General features: G+C 35.4%; 1 protein-coding gene across 1 annotated transcript; it reads right to left on the bottom strand.

Moving 5' to 3' along the window:
* Window positions 1-3,195: 3,195 nt before the first annotated feature.
* LOC132800540 (uncharacterized) lies at window positions 3,196-22,554 on the bottom strand. The gene is made up of 6 exons (XM_060814476.1): window positions 22,372-22,554; window positions 22,099-22,245; window positions 21,886-21,978; window positions 20,871-20,988; window positions 20,686-20,777; window positions 3,196-4,590 (listed from the first exon to the last, which is right to left on the bottom strand). The coding sequence occupies exons 1-6, from the start codon at window positions 22,552-22,554 to the stop codon at window positions 3,196-3,198; spliced, it is 2,028 nt and encodes a 675-aa protein (XP_060670459.1).
* Window positions 22,555-23,259: the final 705 nt, after the last annotated feature.

Raw genomic sequence — 23,259 nt, 5'->3', positions numbered from 1 at the left:
GATTTAAGGGCAACCTGGGAGTATTTATACAGAGGGTAATCAATCTCAACAGAGCTTGTCCATACTTGAAGATAAAAAGCCTATTCGAAGCATCCAAGTGGTGGAAGCCGATACGGACCCGGGTGATAGTTTTGGTACATTTTTGGAGTCCGGGAAGCATGAAATTGTTCCAATGCTTTATGGGTTCAATACATATGCCTAAGAGGTCATGGAATCAAGTTAAATCAGCCTCAAATGCAATCAAAAAGGGCTTGTACGGACAGCATCAACAATTTGGCCGAATTTGCTGTATTGCTTGCTGGCTTTACTGTATTTTACTGTTTTAGCCTTTTCTTATTTTTCCAAGCATGGGCAACGTGTGGGACTTCATATTCAGCTTATTTGGCATCCTAAAAAGCATCTAGAAGCTGATTTGAAGCTCACAGAGGTCAAAGATTGATCAAAGTCAACTTGATCAAAAAAAGCTAGTATTTTAGTTTCCTAATTTTATTCTACTTTTTGTTTTAGGAAACTACCATTATTTTTAGTTTCTATTTATTTATTTTCTGGACAAATAAGATTAGGAAAGTTATTATTTTATTATTTTCATTATAAATTAATTAATTCCTAATTCAAAATAAAGGAATTAATTAATCCAAATTAGATTAGGAAAAGGAAAGTTTCGGCCAAGGTAGACTTCTTCATTGTGTGGCCGGGTTTTCCTAGGGTTTTTAGGGTTTATTTTGTTTCTTTTAAAGCCTATTTAAAGGCTTATTTTTCATTAATAAGATAACTTTAAAACTTGGATTTGATTAAGAAAATATTTGTGAGATTAATTATCTCTTTGTTCTTTGAGAACACCTAAAACACCATTAGAGAATTGGTTGTTTTAGCTTGACTTATCAATAGGTTTTCCATCCCCTATTGTGGCGTCTACATTATACCAAGGTTTCTAACCACAGGTTGGTTAGGGGTTGAGGTCCAATCCATTAGAACTTGAACTTAATTAAGATCCGGGCTAATATAATACGGGTTTAGGAGCAGGTCGTCCTAGGTTCGTATCACAATATCTTCACGATTAAGACGTTCAATATCAATTGATTCAAATAAATTTTGAATGTCCATTGAATCATTTTCTTATAAGCATCCAACTCATAAACTTCAAATGAATCACCATGATCATCACCTTCATCTAATCGGTCTGGAAAATCCCACAGATGACGGTGATGCACCTTTCGAACCACTTTCCAATGTTGACCCATCTTGTAATCATCCACGTAAAACACTTGTTTAGCTTGTGAGGCAAGGACAAAAGGGTCGTTCTTATACCAATATGAAGTGACATTAATGCTTGTGATTTGAAACTCTGTGATCATCTTTTTCTTTTTCACATTTGTGTCAAACCATGCACATCTAAAAAGTACAACAGAGTGTTTGGACCTATAGTCTAACACAAGAATGTCTTCTATTACCCCATAAAAGTCACAAGATTCACCATCATGATCACCTACAACCCAAATTCCACAATTTTGAGTGACACGCCTATCATCACGAACTTTTGTGCGATATCGAACTCCATTTACTACACATCCACTATATGATCTTATTCCATAATCAGGACCACATGCTAGTGAGTACAACTCATCAATTACAATTGGCTATTTACATCTACTGAAATATTTTATCTGTGAAAATGTAATTTTAATTAATTAACAATACTTACATATCAAGCTGGAATTTTACCTTTTATAACTTAAAAAAACATACCCTTTGTTCAAACCATTGTGGAAATTCCTTTTCTTGTACCTGCAAAATACTTGTGACACCCCTGTTTTGCAATAGTTTGGTGCGCTCACTGCAAAAATGTAATTTAATTAGAAGTATGGATTTATAATTTACTTATTTTGAACTTCAACTAATAATATATAAGTTTTGGTTCTTACTCAAAATATGGCTGCAACCCACAGCAATTGTAAAGGATGTACCAATGAGCTTTTTTATAATCATCATCTTTCAGTTCAACAAATTGAGGTTTCCCCAACAAGTTCACAGGTTGAGTGAATACTGACAAAGTCGAAGCAATCTGATTCGCACCATCTTTATTATGTTCTGGCCGATTGAATCGAGTTTCAATACCATGAAGGTACATTGAACAATAAGTTAATGCCTCATTGACAACATAACCCTCTGCTATTGAACCTTCTGGATGAGCTTTATTTCTCACATATTTTTTCAATGTTCCCAAAGCTCTAATAATGAATGAAAAATATCATAAAAATAAAAATAAAAGTAAAAAAATAAAAAAAATTAAAATAATGTAAATTGATTGATCAACTTTAATAACCAAAGGCTTTACCTTTCAAAAGGATACATCCAACGAGTATGTACTGGTCCTGCCATTTTTGCCTCATATGGTAGGTGAACTGCTAGATGAACCATGATATCAAAAAAGGCTGGAGGGAATATTCTTTCCAATTTACACAATGTAAGTATTATCCCCTCTTGTAATATATCCAAGTCTGAAACAGATAGAGTTCGTGCACAAAGTTTTTGGAAGAACATGCACATTTCAATAATTGTTCCACAAACCTTTTTCTTAATGTAAGATCTTATACCCACGGGAAAAAGTTGTTGCAAAAGAACATGACTATCATGAGTTTTCAAACCTGATATCTTACCATCTTTAATGTTCACATTCTTTGAAATATTAGCAGCATAGCCATCTAGAAATTTGACAGACTTCAAAAACTTACAAAACTCATGTTTTTCATCCCTTGTTAATGAAAAACATGCCAAAGGTTTCAAAACTTTACCGCTAGTTTCTTGTAAATGCAATTCTTTTCGAATATTCAGATCCTTTAAATCCATACGTGCCTTGTCAGTATCCTTCGACTTACCTTTGATGTCCAACATTGTTCCAACTATATTATCACAAATGTTTTTCTCAATATGCATTACATCCAAATTGTGCCGAAATTTTAATTTAGACCAATATTCTAGTTCAAAAAATATGCTTTTCCTTGTCCAATTTAATTCACAGGCAGCACGTTTTCTCTTTTTATCCACATTGTTAGGATGTTTCCCCGGTTTGCTCTCAATTGTCCTATCTAATTGTTGTAATATTTCAGCTCCTGAAAACTGCCTTGGAGCTAACCTTCGTTCAAGCTTTCCATCATATTGTCGATTATTTCTCCATGCATGATTTATGGATAAATATCAACGATGTCCCATGTAACAAATCTTACTTCTTAAAGCTTGGGAAGAAGTATCTTCATTACAAGTCGGACATGCTTTGTATCCTTTGGTACTCCATCCAGAAAGTGTTCCATATGCTGGAAAGTCATGTATTGTCCACAACACTGCTGCATGCATTGTAAACCTCTCCTTTTTAGAGATGTCATAAGTGGTGACACCATTTGTCCATAGATCTTTCAATTCATCAATCATAGGCCGTAAGTACACATCAATGTCTTTTCCAGGTGCCGTTAGGCCTGGTATTAATAGTGACATCATCGAAAAAGTCTCTTTCATGCACTTCCAAGGTGGCAGGTTATAAGGCACTAACATCACTAGCCACATGCTATACGAAGTACTCAAGTTACTAAAAGGATTAAATCCATCAGTGGCAGCATGTAGCTGGAGATTACGAGGATCCATAGCAAATATCGGATATTGTTCATCAAAGTGCTTCCATGCTTCTCCATCTGCTGGATGCCTCAATACTCCATTTGTGTTAGGATGCTTCTCTTTGTGCCATCTCATATCAATAGCAGTATGGCGAGATGTAAATAATCTTTGCAGTCTTGGAATGATAGGAAAATATCGAAGCACCTTTTGAGGGATCCTTTTCCCCTCAGTACCTTGAAATTTGTATCTCGGTTCAGCACATATTGGACATTTATCCAATTCAGCTGATTCTTTCCAAAACAATGCACAATCCCATTTACAAGCATGAATCGTTTCATATCCTAATCCAAGTGCATGAAGTGTACATTTTGCCTTGTAGTAAGACTTTGGCAATTTAGTACCCTCTGGAAGTGCTTCCTTGAGAAGTTCAAGCAATATACTAAATGACTTGTTACTCCAATGGTTTAAAGCTTTTATATGCATTAACCTGACCAAAAAAGTCAATGCAGAGAACTTTGTACACCCTGGATATAACTCGCTTTCAACTTCAGCAAATAATCCTGAAAATTCTTTATTTCTATGATCTTGATCTCCAATGTGACTTTCATATGCATCTACATCAATATCCATGTCACCTGCAGCATCTTGCAATGCTACCATGATATCATCATTATCATCTTCTTCCCTATCATGTTCAACAGCTTCATCATCTTCCTCAAAACCCATTTCAATTCCTTGAAAATTCAATGCCTCTCCATGATAAATCCAATTGTGATAATCTGGTGAAAATCCTTTCACCCATAAATGTCGTTCAACTACACTTATATCTTGGAAATACACATTCCGACAATATCGACAAGGACATCTAGTCCTATTATCTTCATCTAAATGATGTTTAGCCAATTCAATAAATGATTTAACACCATTTGTGTATTCATCTGACAGCTTATCATGACACCATATCGATTTTTTTTCCATAACTTCCTAGAAGAAACCAATAGTATAGTTATAAGGATATAATATGTCAAGCACTTAAAATAACTTAACTTATACAATATTGAAGCTAAAATGGGTTTAAATGTCTCAATACACAGCAAGATAGCATTAAAGGATAGGAAATTAAAAGAATAATAAACTAGTTAACTAGCAAAAGGAGAACAGATATTGCAATATTCATATACTCAAAGACATGAAATGGTCTATTTAAAAAAAAAAAAACAACAAAAAGAACAATGATAGGTATGCTAAGCATTATTCATTCCACTAATATTTGTTTTTGGAGTATATTCATAGCCATCTAGAATTAACATTGATAATCAACTTCACTTTATCATAATAAAGATAAAACTTCAATGACCTTGTGTCCAGTGTGTTTTCTTATAGCATGATCCTTTTTAAAGGTGACAGCAAGGTAGTGGAAGCACAATGTTAGGAGCTGCTAATATATATTTATGTATCACATAAAAATTATATGTATGTAGATATACTTTATTGAAAAAAATAAGAATAGAAATTTCCAGCTTACTAGGCATTAAGTTATGGCTAAACTGTGTGATATAGAGTTATCTTGTAACATAATATTTTAAATAGAATGTGGACAATGTTATTATGTTTCTATGATGACTTGGTTTACAAGCTGATTTGGAGTTTGGCAAGTATCCCTACATTTGGTTATTTCAATTGCTCTGCCACATGATTTTTGGGCTCAAGTTTGTGTAGATGCACTACTTTTATTGTTTTTGCCAAAATAATAAATTAGTTTTTTCAATCTTATTGGAGGGTAAGTCAAATGGAAAAAACCATCTCATCCACAAACAACCAAACCATCATTCCAGGAAATGACATATAATTACGCTTAGAAATTATGAAAACCAAATAGGATATGGAAATGTAATTTGTATAAGTCATAGGAACGAAAAGTATTCACCTAATCCTATATATGCTGCAATAAGCTCTAAGTTGTTCCAACAAAGAATGCAGGTTACATATATTTGTTTTCCTATTGACTCATCATGTAGTTTGGTATGAACCCAAAAACAAAAATCTGATATATTTTTCAATATTTACAGTACTAGATGATACAAACCTAGGACGACCTGATCCTAAACCCGTATTATATTAGCCCAGATCTCAATTAAGTTCAAGTTCTAATGGAATTGACCTCAACCCCTAACCAACCTGTGGTTAGAAACCTTGGTATAATGTAGACGCCACAATAGGGGATGGAAAACCTATTGATAAGTCAAGCTAAAACAACCAATTCTCTAATGGTGTTTTAGGTGTTCTCAAAGAACAAAGAGATAATTAATCTCACAAGTATTTTTTTAATCAAATCAAAGTTGTATTCTTATTAAAAAAATAAGCCTTTAAATAGGCTACAAAGCCACGAAATAAAACCCTAGAACATAAAGAAAACCGGCCACCACACATAAAGAAACCTAGTTGGCCGAAACTATACTTCCTTTCCTAATCTAAGTTTTATTAATTAATTCCTTTATATTAAATTAGGAATTAATTAATTTACAATGGAAAGAATAAAATAAAAACCTTCCTAAAGTTATTTTTCCAGAAAATAAATAAATAAAAGCCAAAAAGTAAAAACAAATTAGGAAACTAAAAATGCTAGCCTTTTTGATCAAGTTGACTTTGATCAATCTTTGACCTCTTTGAGCTTCAAATCAGCTTCTAGATGCTTTTTAGGATGCCAAATAAGCAGAATATGAAGTCCCACACGTTGCCCATGCTTGGAAAAATAAGAAAAGGCTAATACAGTAAAATACAGTAATGCCAGCAAGCAATACAGCAAATTCGGCCAAATTGTTGAGGCTGTCCGTACAAGCCCTTTTTGATTGCATTTGAGGCTGCTTTAACTTGATTCCATGACCTCTTAGGCATATGTATTGAACCCATAAAGCATTGGAACCATTTCATGCTTCCCGGACTCCAAAAATGTACCAAAATCGTCACCGGTGTCCATATCGGCTTCCACCACTTGGATGCTTAGAATAGGCTTTGTATCTTCAAGTATGGACAAGCTCTGTTGAGATTGATTACCCCCTGTATAAATACTCCCAGGTTGTCCTTAAATCTCTTAATTTGAGCTCTTGTGATTGGCCTAGTCTTCATCCATGTCGAGTCAGCACCACAGCGGGTTATCGGTGGACCGGGCTCGGGTGGAATCACATCTTTCCCCTCCTCTTGAAAAGGATTTGTCCTCAAATCAAGATCATCACCTGCAGAAAAAAAGGAGTTAAATCAGCAACATTAAATGCAGCACTCATGTTATACTCACCCGGTAAATCAAGCTTGTAAGCATTCTTGTTATTCGGCTCCAAAACTTGAAAAGGTCCATCCATAGGCTGTTGAAGTGTGGCAATTTTGCCACTTGATGGTGCATGTCACCGGCTAGCATGCACACCTTGGTATCAAATCATTTCCTTTTATGAGTTTATATTTTTTTTTTTGTATGTTTTAATTTATGCAAGGTATATTTTGATAATTTTTTGTGCCTAAGTTATGTATGCAAAAGTATAGGCAAAATTATGCACAAAAGAGTAGGAATGTTATGCTTGAAATGCCTATGGTGCTGGATTCATAATTTTCAGCAACATAGTTCCACTATTTATCTTATATCTCAGGTTGCAAATGGAGTTTTGGGCTGAAATTTGGAGGGATGTCTACAGACATATATAGAAGACTATGGTTCAAATTTCAGGTCCAAATGACATGGGAAAGTCCATTTTCTATTCCAAACAGATTGCTGTATCTGATGGGCCCAGTATGCAGAGTATGGGTCAGTTTTGGAGCTGTTTGGCCCATGATCCAGTTCCAGAACATTCCTAGCTCTTGGAACAATATTTATTGATGACCAAGGATGCTTCAAACCAAGTTTCATAGGCAGATACAAAGGGAAACTAAGTAGGTGAAGCTAGTTTGGTTGTTTACCCAAACTAGTTAAACAATGGGAACTATATTTGGAATAGACATGTTGCAGCTGGTTTTTGACTCTTTTGTGTATGAAAAGTTAGGTGTTGACCATTTTACTTTTTAAATTTCAAATACTTTACTCATTTTGTAAGCTCACATGCTTGACATGTGTGAACTAGTTGTAATTTCAAGCTTATATTGTAAAATGAATGATATGGCTAAATATCTAAGCCTTATTTTCAAAAGCCAACGTGTTCCTCTTCTTCTCATCTCTTCTTTAACACCTTAGAACACTTTAGGAACCCTAAAAACCAGAAAACACCATAACCAAAACCTAAAAACACAACTCACACACAACCATTCCCAAGAGCATCACCAAAAGCTTGCTTGTTGCTAACACTTCAAGCTAGCTTGCTCTTGGTCATAACCTTCTCACCCCAACAAAGTGGTATCAGAGCAAGGCACATTTTTGTGAGATTTGTGAGGTTTTTGGGCTGGTTCGTTCCTTGAGAGTGAAGAGATATTTGAAAGCACAAATATATTTTCATATTCCTTCATACTAGAAAGCAACATTCACATGGCTTCTTCAAGTTTTTCAACTCCTTCTCCTCCTATCTTCAATGGGGAGAACTACAACATTTGGAGTATCAAGATGCAAGCCTACTTGAAGGCTTATGGTCTTTGGGAGGTCACCATAAATCCCCAAGAACCCGAGCCTTTGAGACAAGGGGCAACGGTCAACCAAATCAAGCACCATGAGGAGGAATTGGCTAAAGGTTTTAAGGCTCTCACCGCCATTCATTCTTGTATTAGTGATACCATTTTCACAAGGATAATGGCATGTGAGAGTGCCAAAGAAGCTTGGGACAAACTTCAAGATGAGTTCCAAGGGAGTGCAAGGACAAGGCAAATGCAAATCCTTAACCTAAGGAGGGAGTTTGAGACTATCAAGATGAAAGACAAAGAAACGGTTAAGGAGTTCACCACAAGGCTTCTTAATGTGGTGAATCAAATTAGGGTGCTAGGTGAAAGATTAAGTGACCAAAGGATTGTGGAGAAGGTGTTGGTCTCCTTGCCCGAGAGGTTTGAAGCTAAGATATCTTCATTGGAGGAGTCAAGGAACCTAAATGAAATTTCCTTGACCGAGTTGGTGAATGCCTTGCAAGCTACGGAGCAAAGGAGGAGGATTAGACATGAAGAATCAATGGAGGCTGCATTTGTGTCTAAACAACATCAAAAAACACAAAATCAAAAGAAGAACAAGCTTAAGGTCATAAAGGAGAAAGGTGAAACTAGCAAACCCGAGAGGAAGTCCTATGAACCTTGTCACCATTGCAAGAAGAAAGGTCATCATCCAAGAGGGTGTTGGTGGAGGCCGGATGCATTTTGCCATAAATGCCAACAAAAGGGTCATGTGGAGAGAGTATGCAAGGCAAACAAGAAAGATAAGCAACAAGCAAATGTTGCTAAAGATAATGCAAGTGATAGTGAATCCGAAGAGTTGTTTGTTGCTACTTGTTTTAGTAGCATCAAGAATGATGAAGGATGGATCATTGATAGTGGAGCAACACACCATATGTCTCACAAGCATGAGTGGTTCACAAACTTGGATAGGAGCAGCCACAACAAAGTCAAAATTGGAAATGGAGCCTTGATGAAAGTGAAAGGCAAAGGAGATGTGGTGATACACACCACCAAAGGTATCAAAACTATCCATGATGTTCTCTATGTACCTTCTTTATGTGAGAACTTACTTAGTGTAGGTCAAATGCTTGAGAACAAATATGCATTACACTTCTCAAACATGACATGCACTATAGTTGATCCACATGGAAATAAATTAATGTGTGTTGGAATGAAGAACAAGAATTTTAGGTTGAATATGGATGAAAATGGTGCATCGGTTGCATTGAACACCAAAGTTGAGAACACCTCTCAACTTTGGCATAAAAGACTAGGCCATGCTAGCTTTAAGTCATTGGTAGGCACACATGAACTTGTTAGAGACATGCCATTGGTGGAGAAGCAAGAACATGTGTGTGAAGTGTGTCAAAAAGGAAAGCATACTAGGCTAGCATTTCAATCTTGTTCTTGGAGATCAAAGGAGAAGTTAGGACTTATACATTCGGATATTTGTGGTCCTATGAGTGTTCCATCCTTAAATGGCAGCAAGTATTTCATAACTTTCATTGATGATTACTCAAGAATGTGTTGGGTGTATTTCCTTGAAAGAAAATCACAAGCTTTGGAGAAGTTTGTAGAATTTATGAAGTTAGTGCAAAATCAATCCGGTTGCACTATAAAGGTGTTAAGGACGGACAATGGTGGGGAATACACAAGTGAGGCTTTCAAACAACTTTGTAAGGATCATGGTATAGTTCATCAATTCACTACACCATACACACCACAACAAAATGGTGTATGTGAAAGGAAAAACCGTACCATCATGGAGATGGCTAGATGTTTGTTGTTTGAAAGTGGCTTGCCAAAGAAGTTTTGGGCCGAAGGAGTTAATACATCCATCTACATCCAAAATAGGCTTTACTCCAAGTCTTTGAGGAGTAAAACCCCATTTGAGCTTTGGTTTGGATATAAGCCTTCTCTTGATCATCTAAGGGTATTTGGAAGCATTTGTTACATCCTAGTACCACAAGAGAAGAGAGGAAAGCTTGATGAAAGGTCACAAGTTGGTGTCTTGGTTAGCTATAGTGATGTGACCAAGGGATATAGAGTGTATAACTTGGAAACCAAGAAACTTGTGATAAGTAGAGATGTGAAAGTTGATGAGGAAGCTAAATGGGTTTGTAGTAAGGAGGAGTTGGCTAGTATGGATGAAGACAATCGGCTTGAAGCTCATGATAATGATGAGGAACAAGGAAATGATGAAGGTGCTGCCCATGATGATGAATATGATGAGAATGAGCTAGAAATCTCCATAGGGGCTGATTTGGAGATTGGTGATGGTGTGAGAGGCACAAGACCTCTTAATGAGATTTATGAAAGGTGTAATGTGGCATTGAGTGATCCAATCAATGTCCATGAGGCTATGGCAAGAAAAGAGTGGAGACAAGCCATGCAAGATGAAATCGATGTGATAAACAAGAATGACACTTGGAGCTTGGTAACAAAACCGAAGGGAAAGAATGCTATTGGGGTGAAGTGGATCTTTAGGACCAAGTACAATCCGGATGGGTCCATAAATAAGCACAAGGCAAGGCTTGTTGTCAAAGGATATGCACAACAAGCCGGTGTGGATTATGGAGAGACTTTTGCACCGATTGCAAGGATGGAAACCATAAGACTTCTTCTTGCAATTTCGGCACAAAAGTCTTGGAAAGTATATCACCTTGATGTGAAGTCAGCCTTCTTGAATGGAATATTGAAGGAGGAGGTCTATGTTGTGCAACCCGAAGGTTTTGTGAAGAAAGGAAGTGAAGAGAAGGTATACAAGCTACACAAGGCCTTGTATGGCCTTAAACAAGCTCCTAGGGCATGGTATGCCAAGATAGATGGTTTTTTGACAAAGCATGGATTTAGAAGGAGTCCTAATGAGCCTACATTGTATATTAGGACTCATGGTTGCATGGTGTTGGTGTCTCTTTATGTTGATGACCTCCTAGTGACCGGTGGTAATGAGAAAGAAGTGAGCAATTTCAAAAGTGAGCTAGAATTGAACTTTGAAATGTCTAGCCTTGGAGAGATGAAATACTTTCTTGGAATTGAAGTTGTCCAATCATCCAAGGGCATCTTCATATCTCAAGAAAGCTATGTGAAGGAGTTGCTCAAGAAGTTTGACATGGAGGATTGTAATAGCGTTGCCACACCTATGAATGAAGGCACCAAGTTGGTGAAGGATGATGATTCTCCAAAGGTAAATCCTTCCATCTATAGAAGTTTAATTGGTAGCCTTTTATATGTATGCTCTACTAGATCGGATATCATGTTTAGTGTGGCTGTTTTGTCAAGATTTATGCATAGTCCATCACAAAATCATCTTAGTTGTGCAAAAAGAATCCTAAGGTATTTGAAAGGTACTAGTGATTTTGGTATATGGTACAAGGATGGCATGAATGAAGCTTTGCTTGGTTATAGTGATAGTGATTGGGCTGGTTCTTTGGATGATAGCAAGAGCACATCGGGCTACATTTACACTCTTGGAAATGGTCCTTTCTCATGGAATTCCAAGAAGCAACAAACCGTTGCACAAAGCACCGCGGAAGCCAAGTATATTGCTTGCTCAAGTTGTGCTAATCAAGGTGTTTGGCTTAGGAAATTATTGGAGGACTTGAGCTTGAAGCAAGAGGAAGCCACAGTAATATTGTGTGACAATACTTCAGCAATAGCAATTGCACAAAATCCAGTCCAACATGGGAGGACCAAGCACATACCGGTCAAGTATCATTTCTTAAGGGAATTTGAAGCAAATGGTGAAGTGAAGTTGGAGTATGTGACTTCCGAGGAGAACTTGGCGGATATCTTCACCAAGCCATTGGGAAAGAAGAGATTTGAGATATTGAGAGGACTTCTCAATGTCTCATACAAAATTGCCAAGGAGGAGTGTTGAAGTGTGTTAATTTTGCCACTTGATGGTGCATGTCACCGGCTAGCATGCACACCTTGGTATCAAATCATTTCCTTTTATGAGTTTATATTTTTTTTTGTATGTTTTAATTTATGCAAGGTATATTTTGATAATTTTTTGTGCCTAAGTTATGTATGCAAAAGTATAGGCAAAATTATGCACAAAAGAGTAGGAATGTTATGCTTGAAATGCCTATGGTGCTGGATTCATAATTTCCAGCAACATAGTTCCACTATTTATCTTATATCTCAGGTTGCAAATGGAGTTTTGGGCTGAAATTTTGAGGGATGTCTACAGACATATATAGAAGACTATGGTTCACATTTCAGGTCCAAATGACATGGGAAAGTCCATTTTCTATTCCAAACAGATTGCTGTATCTGATGGGCCCAGTATGCAGAGTATGGGTCAGTTTTGGAGCTGTTTGGCCCATGATCCGGTTCCAGAACATTCCTAGCTCTTGGAACAATATTTATTGATGACCAAGGATGCTTAAAACCAAGTTTCACAGGCAGATACAAAGGGAAACTAAGTAGGTGAAGCTAGTTTGGTTGTTTACCCAAACTAGTTAAACAATGGGAACTTAGTTCAAACCATGTGCCACTTTTTACTATATTTGGAATAGACATGTTGCAGCTGGTTTTTGACTCTTTTGTGTATGAAAAGTTAGGTGTTGACCATTTTACTTTTTAAATTTCAAATACTTTACTCATTTTGTAAGCTCACATGCTTGGCATGTGTGAACTAGTTGTAATTTCAAGCTTATATTGTAAAATGAATTATATGCCTAAATATCTAAGCCTTATTTTCAAAAGCCAACGTGTTCCTCTTCTTCTCATCTCTTCTTCAACACCTTAGAACACTTTAGGAACCCTAAAAACCAGAAAACACCATAACCAAAACCTAAAAACACAACTCACACACAACCATTCCCAAGAGCATCACCAAAAGCTTGCTTGTTCATAACCTTCTCACCCCAACATAGGCGACATGAGCTCTGACTTTCTTTGTTTAGGAAACCTTTCCTTTTGTAAGTGCAACCAAACCAATTTTCCTGGGTCAAACACTATTACAACAAAATCTAGAAATACATGCTCATTATGGTAAAAATTACACTTTTTAAAGTTAGCAAACAATATTTCCCAAATTTTCAAATTGCCACTAAGTAAAGCTCTCAACAATGCAGATAAAGTTCTACTCAATAAAGACATCTTTAAATAAGTATCCTTAAAATTCATGGTCAGCAATGATTTCTTATTCATAATTACTTTGTTAACATCACCAAAGCTAAGATAAAAATTTATATTTTTCCTTTCTTGTCTTCCTTTTCCTTTCTCACTCACGGCCATCTCACCTTCCTCACTCTCGGCTTTTGCACCAAATTTTGCACTCGTGGTTTTATTAAAATTTTTCCACACAACCTGAGTATTAGAAGACTTACCTTGGACAGCAAGCTCACCTTTTCCCTCTTGATTGGATGGTAGTCCACTTGGAATTTCATTTGGGAAGACATCTCCAAATTCCTTCGAAAGAGAAATCATTGAACTTGGCAATGCAAGTTCTTCAATGTTAGTTTGATCATTAAAATAATTTTCTTTATAAATCATGACCAGCAAAGGTTTCTTACACTCAATAACCTTATTAATATCCCCTAAACTCAAATAAAAATTGCTACTTGACCTTTCTTTTCTTTCTTTTTCTTTTTCTCTCTCGGATTGGCGCAAACCTTCGGATTTCCCTTCCTTCTCCAAGCTCTTGGGTTTGCCACTTTCTTTCCCCTCTCTTTCGGTTTTTCCTTGATCTTTCCACTCAATATGAGTCTTAGAAACCTTACCTTGATCAGCAACCTCATTCTTACCTTCTTGAAAGGATGGTGAAGCCGTTGGTGCCATACTTGCTTTTTCCTTGAGCTTTTCAGCTTCTCTCCTTTGTTGCATTTGTAATTGGTCTTTGTAAACCTCTTTAGAAGATAATAGTTCCAGCTTGGCCTTCTTTCCTTTAAACCTGAAAACAATACTATTTTCTCAACCAAAATGAGTAGCATCTTTATCAAATTGCCATGGTCTACCTAATAGTATATGTCCAGCAATCATGGGTACAATATCACATAAAACTACATCCTCATATCTACCTATATTAAATTTTATTTTGGCTTGTTTGTTTACTTTCATCTCACCACTATCATTAAACCATTGTAATCTATATGGTTCAGGATGTTTTATTGTTTTTAAGCCCAATTTATCAACTACAAGGTTACTTATTAGATTAGTACAACTTCTACTATCAATAATCATACTACATATCTTATCTTGAATTTCACATCGAGTGTGGAAGATGTTCTCTCTTTGAATTTCATCCTCATCTTTGTATGCAGCAAGTACTCTCCTAGAAAGCAAGTTTAATTCAGCATTGGATGCTTGCAAGGTTTCGGGTTCATCCTCCAAGTCCTCCTCCTCTTGCTTGGCTTCATCCTCACTTTCTTCACTTTCTGATTCTAGCTCGTCATTGCCCTTTAACACCATGATTCTTCTATTTGGGCATTGGCTAGCAATGCGTCCTCCTCCCTGGCACTTAAAACACACAACATCATGAGTTCTAAAAGGTTTAGGATCTAATTTTACCTCATTCTTTGGTGCTTGGACAGATTTGATTCTAGTCTCCTTCCTTGGCCAGTTTGAACTTTCTTCTTTGACTTTCGGCTTTGACTTGCTTTCATAGATGGCATTGTTCCTCCAGCCACTTGAATTGGACCTTCCACTGTTGGAAACACCTCTAAACCATGAGCTTACACCCCTCCTCTTGAATTGGTGCTCTAATTTAATAGCCACATGCAACATCTCCTCCAATTCCACATATTGTTGCAATTCTAGTTCATTGGCTATTTCACGATTCAATCCACCAAGAAATCTTGCCATGGTTGCTTCCCTATCTTCATTCAAGTTCAATCTCATCATAAGCATCTCCATCTCCTTGTAATAATCCTCCACGGATCCATGTCCTTGAGATAAAGATTGAAGTCTTTGATGCAGCATCCTATGATAGTGTGATGGTACAAATCGCCTCCGCATGGCTCCTTTCATTTGTCGCCATGTAGTAATCAAGTCATCACCCACTCTCCTTCGGGTGTTTTGCTCATTGGTCCACCATTGGAGTGCATAATGGCCAAACTCCATTGCTGCCAATTTCACCTTCTTAGCCTCTGAATAATTATGGCGTTCAAATATCATCTCCATATTTTCTTCCCACTCCAAATATGCTTCGGGATCACTTTTTCCCATGAATGGTGGGATGTTGATCTTGATAGTGCTAAGATTGTCATCTGTTTCTTCCCTCCTATATCTTCCACGGCCAGACAACAAAAGTTTCATCCATACCTTCCTCAAAGTCTCCACCGAATGGCTCCTCATCAAATTCCTCTCTCGGTCTCTCGCGACCTCCTCGTCCTTGGCCTCGTCCTCCATGGAATTCTTGCCTATTTCTTGTGTTCGGAATTCCTTGGGAAACTTCTAGCCTTCCCATCCTTTGATTCACATGCTCAACTTGAGCACTAACCCGCTGTATTGACTCCAAAACAGCTCTCATGTCCACTTGGTCTCCATTCCCGGTAGCTCGGGCATTGCCATGGAATGCTACGGACTCTTCCTCATTGATCCTCAAGGGTGGATCTCCTCTTCTTATTCTAGAATCTGCCATGTTAGTAAAATACTGCAAAAAATAAAATAAACCCTCACAATATTCACTCCCTCACGTGTTTCACTCAAACAAGGTCTCGACACTCGTGTTTGCACACTAGTTTCGGCTTTTACCCTCTTTTAACCTCACACACTCTTGCCTTTTTCCACTCAATGAATTATCTCAAAGTTCTAATTAAAACACCCACAAAACAGCAATTAGATCACTAGTATGTTTTAATTAAACTTATCAACAAAACAGTAGCAAAAAGTAGGCAATACCGAAAGAGTCCAACAAATCCTAATTTTTCGGCTTTCTAGACAAGAAAACACAAAATAATGGGAAAACGTAGGAATTTTTGAAAACTGAACCAGATGCTAGTAGATTATGAGTTCAAGAATAAAATTCCAGAAAAAGAAATTCAAATATGAACAAGAATCAAAGAGAACAAAAATATAGAGAAGTTGTTGGTTGTTGTTCTTGGTAATTCAAGTTTTGTATCAAATCCTTTAACTGATTTTAGTCCAAATAATTTAAGCACCCAAAATCCAAATATCCAGCAGCAAAAATAATTTCCCAGCAACTCAAATATTGAATAAATAATCAAAAAACCCAGCAGCTCCAACAAATTTCCAGCAAACAAATCAAACTCCTACAAACCGAAATACTTTTTTTTTTTATTCGGCTTTACCTCTCTTTTTTTTCTTTTTTTTTTCAACTCACAGAACATAAACAACTGCAGTAGCAAGAATAATTACCAAAATTGCAATTCCAATTCCAAAACAAACACCAAACCCGTGACCTCCAAATAAATACAAATGTGCAGTTTTTTTTTTTTTTTTAATGTTGCCGCAAACTCTTTTTTTTTTTTTTTAAATATATGAATGCAAATATCTAAGACTAAAACAGCAAAGAAAAATCAACAAAAACCAAATTAACAAGGACAATGATAAAAGACAACCAACAAACTAGGAAAAAAAAATACGATAAAACTAGGAAATCCTAATTCAACTAGGAATGAATTTTTATTTTTATTTTTTTTTAAGATGCTGAACGTGTATAGGATGGATGCAACCTTAACCTAATGCTAAAATTGCAGAGTCACACAAAAACAAATAAAGCAAATAAAGATAGATCAAACCTGAACAAAATTTAGCTCTGATACCAAATGATACGAACCTAGGACGACCTGATCCTAAACCCGTATTATATTAGCCCAGATCTCAATTAAGTTCAAGTTCTAATGGAATTGACCTCAACCCCTAACCAACCTGTGGTTAGAAACCTTGGTATAATGTAGACGCCACAATAGGGGATGGAAAACCTATTGATAAGTCAAGCTAAAACAACCAATTCTCTAATGGTGTTTTAGGTGTTCTCAAAGAACAAAGAGATAATTAATCTCACAAGTATTTTTTTAATCAAATCAAAGTTGTATTCTTATTAAAAAAATAAGCCTTTAAATAGGCTACAAAGCCACGAAATAAAACCCTAGAACATAAAGAAAACCGGCCACCACACATAAAGAAACCTAGTTGGCCGAAACTATACTTCCTTTCCTAATCTAAGTTTTATTAATTAATTCCTTTATATTAAATTAGGAATTAATTAATTTACAATGGAAAGAATAAAATAAAAACCTTCCTAAAGTTATTTTTCCTGAAAATAAATAAATAAAAGCCAAAAAGTAATGGTAGTTTCCTAAAACAAAAAGTAAAAACAAATTACGAAACTAAAAATGCTAGCCTTTTTGATCAAGTTGACTTTGATCAATCTTTGACCTCTTTGAGCTTCAAATCAGCTTCTAGATGCTTTGTAGGATGTCAAATAAGCAGAATATGAAGTCCCACACGTTGCCCATGCTTGGAAAAATAAGAAAAGGCTAATACAGTAAAATACAGTAAAGCTAGCAAGCAATAAAGCAAATTCGGCCAAATTGTTGAGGCTGTCCGTACAAGCCCTTTTTGATTGCATTTGAGGCTGCTTTAACTTGATTCCATGACCTCTTAGGCATATGTATTGAACCCATAAAGCATTGGAACCATTTCATGCTTCCCGGACTCCAAAAATGTACCAAAACCGTCACCCGGGTCCATATCGGCTTCCACTACTTGGATGCTTAGAATAGGCTTTGTATCTTCAAGTATGGACAAGCTCTGTTGAGATTGATTACCCCCTGTATAAATACTCCCAGGTTGTCCTTAAATCTTTTAATTTGAGCTCTTGTGATTGGCCTAGTCTTCATCCGTGTCGAGTCAGCACCACAGCGGGTTATCGGTGGAGCGGGCTCGGGTGGAATCACATCACTAGAACTCTGTCATTTACATAAAGACACCACAAACTCAGAAAGAAAATGTCTCTTACCAAGAATGCCTTCCTTAGGTCATGAAGAACCTTTTCCCTCTCGGCTCATCACATCCAACTAAAAATCCAACCAGCTCCTCAATCCAGTTGCTTTCGTTTGATATGTATAAAACCCAATCATTCACGTATACCTTACAAGCTGAGCAAAAATACATATGAAGAATGACTTCTTCAGTTAGCCAAAATTCTGGAATTGGACGAAATTTGATAGGTGGTAGCAGAGGTAATACGCTGTATTTTGAAAAGAAGAAAACAAAACTGAGAGAGAGGTTGAGAGTGTTACCGGTCGAAATGGACGCACAGAGGGGTGGACTCCTATCACACAAAATGTTTCAAATGGGGATTTGCTTTTGCTAAAACGTAAACATAAGGGACAGATTGGGATTTTAGCAAAATGAAATAAATGGGAAATATGAAAAAGGCGGCAAAACTTCCCACCAAAGTAGAAATTCATATTTGGGTTTCACTTTCCAATATAAATTTTCGTTTACTTTCTCTATTTTGCTTTCTTTTCTTTCTTTTTCTCTTTTTTTCTTCTGTCCAAATCATATGAACCTAAGAATTAACCATATAAAAATTTAAGATTCATATGACAATGAAAGCTATATGTATGGAAAGTGAAAAATGTATTTTGTCCATCTTAATTAATCAAGTGTAAATTATTAGGAAACATATTTATAATGTGGTTAAGTATCATAAAAGTTTATGTGCATTTGCAATTATTTTATATCATGATCATGAGTTTGAATTTAAACACTAATGATAATATATATATATATATATATATAAATGTACAAGTATCTTTGTAGATTAGTATGTAAATAACATTTTTCTTTGTATGATAAAAACTATAATAACATAACAAATGTTCATTGAGAAAACAAAGAAGGATCAAAATCATAATAATTAAACACATATTTTATATATAATTATACGGCGACATATAGTATCTCAAATAAATTGCGGACTATATATATGTATGGGGTCGTGTTCTATCAAAAATATTTGACAAATATGTTTGACAAATCGCACTAGCAATTGCAGGATCATTCAATAGTTGAAAATTGATATATTTTAAATATATTATAATTTTGAAAAAGAATTATCTTTATTATCTATTTTAATAAAAATAAGCGATTATTTACCATTAGCTAATAACAGTTAAAGATCGCTAATATGTGTCAAACCCCTAATTTGTACACAATACATTCCCCTATATACATATAGTTACTTATAAAAACTATGCTATAATACATCTAAGCCCTTAAGATTTGTAATAAGGTTTGTTATAATTTGATGTTAGAAAAATACACTAAGACCGTGAATGTTAGACGTTTTCCATCAAACTATTTGTACAATCAAAATATCTTCCAACAACTTATAAATATAAATTTCACAATTAATCATTAAGGGAGTAAGAATTTGTAAATTTTATAATTAATTATTAAAATAAAAAATATATAATCATAAATAATTATTACGTTATGTCGGTAATAATCGTGGCACTAATTTGCGAAAACAAAAAAATGATAAGAATATTAAGTAAAACAAAAAGATTTGACAAATAATAATCAATTACATTAAAAGTGTTTTTCCTGGCATAGAACCAATTATTAATTTACAACACGTTTATTATAAATTCATAGTCAAAAGTTAAGCATTCATTGAGGCACAAAATATATATACATATATATATATATATATGTGTGTGTATACATATAATTTTGCATGTGAACAGTTAAAAATACATTAAAAATTAAAAATAAGTTACTTCAAAAATAAGTATAACATTAAAGTTAGTGAAAAAAACAAAAAAAATAAAAAAAATTCGAACTAGTGTAAAATAAAGAAAATGCAGCTTGCCTCCTCTCGAGTTTAAACAACATTAATATAAACAAACTTTTTTTTTTGTCTCATTATGTTTATTCTTGTTATTGAGAACAATAAAATGTAAAAAAAAAAATAATAGAAAAACAAAATTAAAATCATGTAGGGGAGAGATGGAATCCCACAAACTATTTTTCATTTTGCATTTTTTATCCTTAATTTAATTATTTAAGTTTGCATTTTTGTCCTCAAGTTCGTTTAACCTCCTAAACCTTTAAAACATTGCAATTAAATGTCGTTCTACCATGGAGAGGGCATAGTATCGAATTCAGTCAAAATCCATGTCATAATTATAGGATTATAAAGTAGTGTCCTTGCCTACACATAATTGTCATTGCATACATTTATATACTTACACTACAAACAGAAAGTAGTGTATCAAAAGGACTGTAAGCTGAGCACTTGTGCCTGTACATGCTTTACAAAAAGACTTGTGATTGCAAATGTCTATAACCATGCATAGTGCCAAAAATTCACCTGTGAATGCAAATATTTTGCATTCTAACTATGTACACTATCAAAAAACTATGTATAGGTGAATTTTAATGCTATGCATATCACAAGCAGAAACCATAACATCAAGTCATTGTTGTAGTAGGTGGTGGTGGTGGCGGCGACTGGCTGGGACGTGAAGGATATTGACTCACATCCAAGAATGCAGAAAGTCTGGCAATGAGTTCTGCCTGTTGATCCATAACTTGTGCAAGTCTTTTTACCTCAACCTTGTAATCTTCAAACTCTGTAGCCAACTAAGGGGTAGGTTGGTTAAGCAGCCTGCTATAGCTCTTTCTTGGAGCTAGTCCAACACTAGAAATGAATCCAGCATTTCTACCTAGGACTTGTGCACGAATGTCAGCTTCTGTCAAAAAAACCGGTGCACCAGTATCATCAGGAGAAGCATCATCTTGTGTCTGCTGCGTTTGTGCTTCTTGTAGCCGAACCATCTCATTCTAACAACATGAAAGGTATAAAAATGTCATTATAAGATATTACAAGTATGTCAAACCAGTTAAGGAGTGATAAGTAAAACTTACATATCTTGATTCAGCTATAACATTATTCCATCCTTTTTTTGTGTCCAGTGTGTTCTCTTGAAAAACTCAATCTCACCAATTGGTTCATTTGGAGATGACTACAAAATAAAAAGAAAGATAATTTTACTTGCATGCTTAAACAAAGGGAAAGTCACATTCACATTTGGGACTAAACCTTCTGTATGTATATATATATATATATGTATATATAGACACTTATATAACATTATAATCATAATCTCCAACTTCTATTCAACATCCCAATGAATCACCAAGATTCATAGCTTAGAAATAGCTCACAAACAAAGGTAACAACAAATCAACAGAATCACATAGAACTATAGCTACAAGGCAGTAGAAATCCAATATCAACAAAGTTGAAATATAAAAGGTTTGTCGGAATAACAAAGGTAGTAATAGTAAATGTCCTTTTTAGCTGATGCTGTTGACATTTTTGCCTTTTTATCATGGCAATGAAACTAAATAGTCATTAAAGCCATGGAATTCTAAGCTCAAACCCAATTCTGCTATAGATACATGACATATATTATAAATTGTCAAAGGACCAAAACTAGTAAAAATCCATTAGCATCCAATGACAACCAAATTTCAATAGACATAAGATGCATGAGCAAGAGATTTATCCTTAAAATTGCTAAGTAAACACTAAGATATCAAAGATATTAATGCAATTGGAAATTTCACTTATCAAGCACTTTATGAACCGAGTATTTACCATAATATGGAAAAATAATAAAGAAAAAATAATCCATTCTCAAATATAACTAAAGTAATTGTTGAAGAATGTCAAACCAGTGCTGCCCTTCTTGCAATAAACGATCTTGATCCAGCATGATGATTATATAGCCTTTTAGCCCTATTACATTGCCCTGCTTTAGAACGTTTCTGTATATATAAAATAAATGGTTTAGAATATGATAAAAGATACACATGAATTTAAAAAAAGTTTGAAACAGTTTAAATAGTTCTAACTCACCAAAAATTATGGACTCTCAAAATGAGCACACAACCACTCCCAATCTTCTTGACATCGTATTCTTTTTGGTCTAAATTGCAATGGGTCTTTGCCTTGCATCTTACACAGCTTGAAATGATTGTTGCAATAACTCCTATTGTTTTTGTACCTATCACGACAATGCCTCTCAACAATCTCTATCCATTGAGGATCATTCAGATCAATGTCAAACCGATCCTTATACATAAAAGGAAAATAAAACCTTGTTAGTTATTATAATACTGATATGGTATATTAATGATATGAGTCTAAGTTTTACTCACAACAATATGTTTGTAGACAATTTTCCTTTCATCATCAGAAGCATATTTCCATCCCTTCAATCTTGGTGAAACAAAGTTACGCACAACAATGCCAATCTGATTGGCAAAGGGAGAACAATGGTCACCATATGCATGCATATCCCCATCACTTACTTGGACGCGAAGTTTAGTATTGGATGCCATTGTTTTAAGAATTTTCAATCCTCGCGTAATGCCACGTGTATTTTTCTTCATTAAACCTACAAAGTGAAATAATGTTAATTAATAATACTATGTAATATAGATTCTCAATTTACATAACATATATGATAGATTACCAACATACCAGTGGATACAGGTGTATCTTCAGTACTCTCATCTACAGGATCTATAGGAGAATGACCTCTAGACTATGTAATGTTTGGAATTGGTGTTTCCGCATACTCTGGACCACTAGGTATTGATGTCTCACTAGGCGTTGGTGTTGTGGAACGATCTGGTGTTTGCATAGGTTGTCGACCTCTAGGGGATGGTGTCTCCATAGGCGATGCAGTCCTTCTAGATGATGTTGTTGTCCTAGGAGACCTCCTAGGAGACAAATTCTCTCTTTGTGATGGTGTCCTCCTAGGGACCAAAGTCTCTCTTTCTGCTGGGGTCGTCCTAGGAGACCTCCTAGGGACCAAAGTCTCTCTTTGTGTTGGGGTAGTCCTAGGAGACCTCCTAAGAACCAAAGTCTCTCTTCCTGGTACATATCTTGATCTCTTAGGTGGCATATTTAAAGGAATATTTTGGCAATATTTGTTTCCCCTATATTACCATCCTGCAAACATAAAAAATAATATCAATACTATATCTAAGAGATTGATATTGTCAATAATCTTAATCATTCAATCCTTTTGTTATACGTAT

The sequence above is a fragment of the Ziziphus jujuba genome, chromosome 1, assembly GCF_031755915.1.
Source record: "Ziziphus jujuba cultivar Dongzao chromosome 1, ASM3175591v1".
Taxonomy (NCBI): Eukaryota; Viridiplantae; Streptophyta; class Magnoliopsida; order Rosales; family Rhamnaceae; genus Ziziphus; species Ziziphus jujuba.
The sequence above is the reverse complement of the archived record's forward strand: the minus strand, read 5'-3'. Positions and strand labels throughout refer to the sequence as shown.

What these genes read in the sequence shown, in the direction of transcription:
- LOC132800540 (XM_060814476.1), bottom strand. Translation starts at nt 22,554, where the DNA reads ATGGCATCCAATACTAAACTTCGCGTCCAAGTAAGTGATGGGGATATG. An exon ending in TTGTCTACAAACATATTGTT is followed by an intron (nt 22,246 to 22,371) that starts GTGAGTAAAACT and finishes CTCAATGGATAG; the next exon opens with AGATTGTTGAGAGGCATTGT. An exon ending in TTGCAAGAAGGGCAGCACTG is followed by an intron (nt 20,989 to 21,885) that starts GTTTGACATTCT and finishes TCATGTTGTTAG; the next exon opens with AATGAGATGGTTCGGCTACA.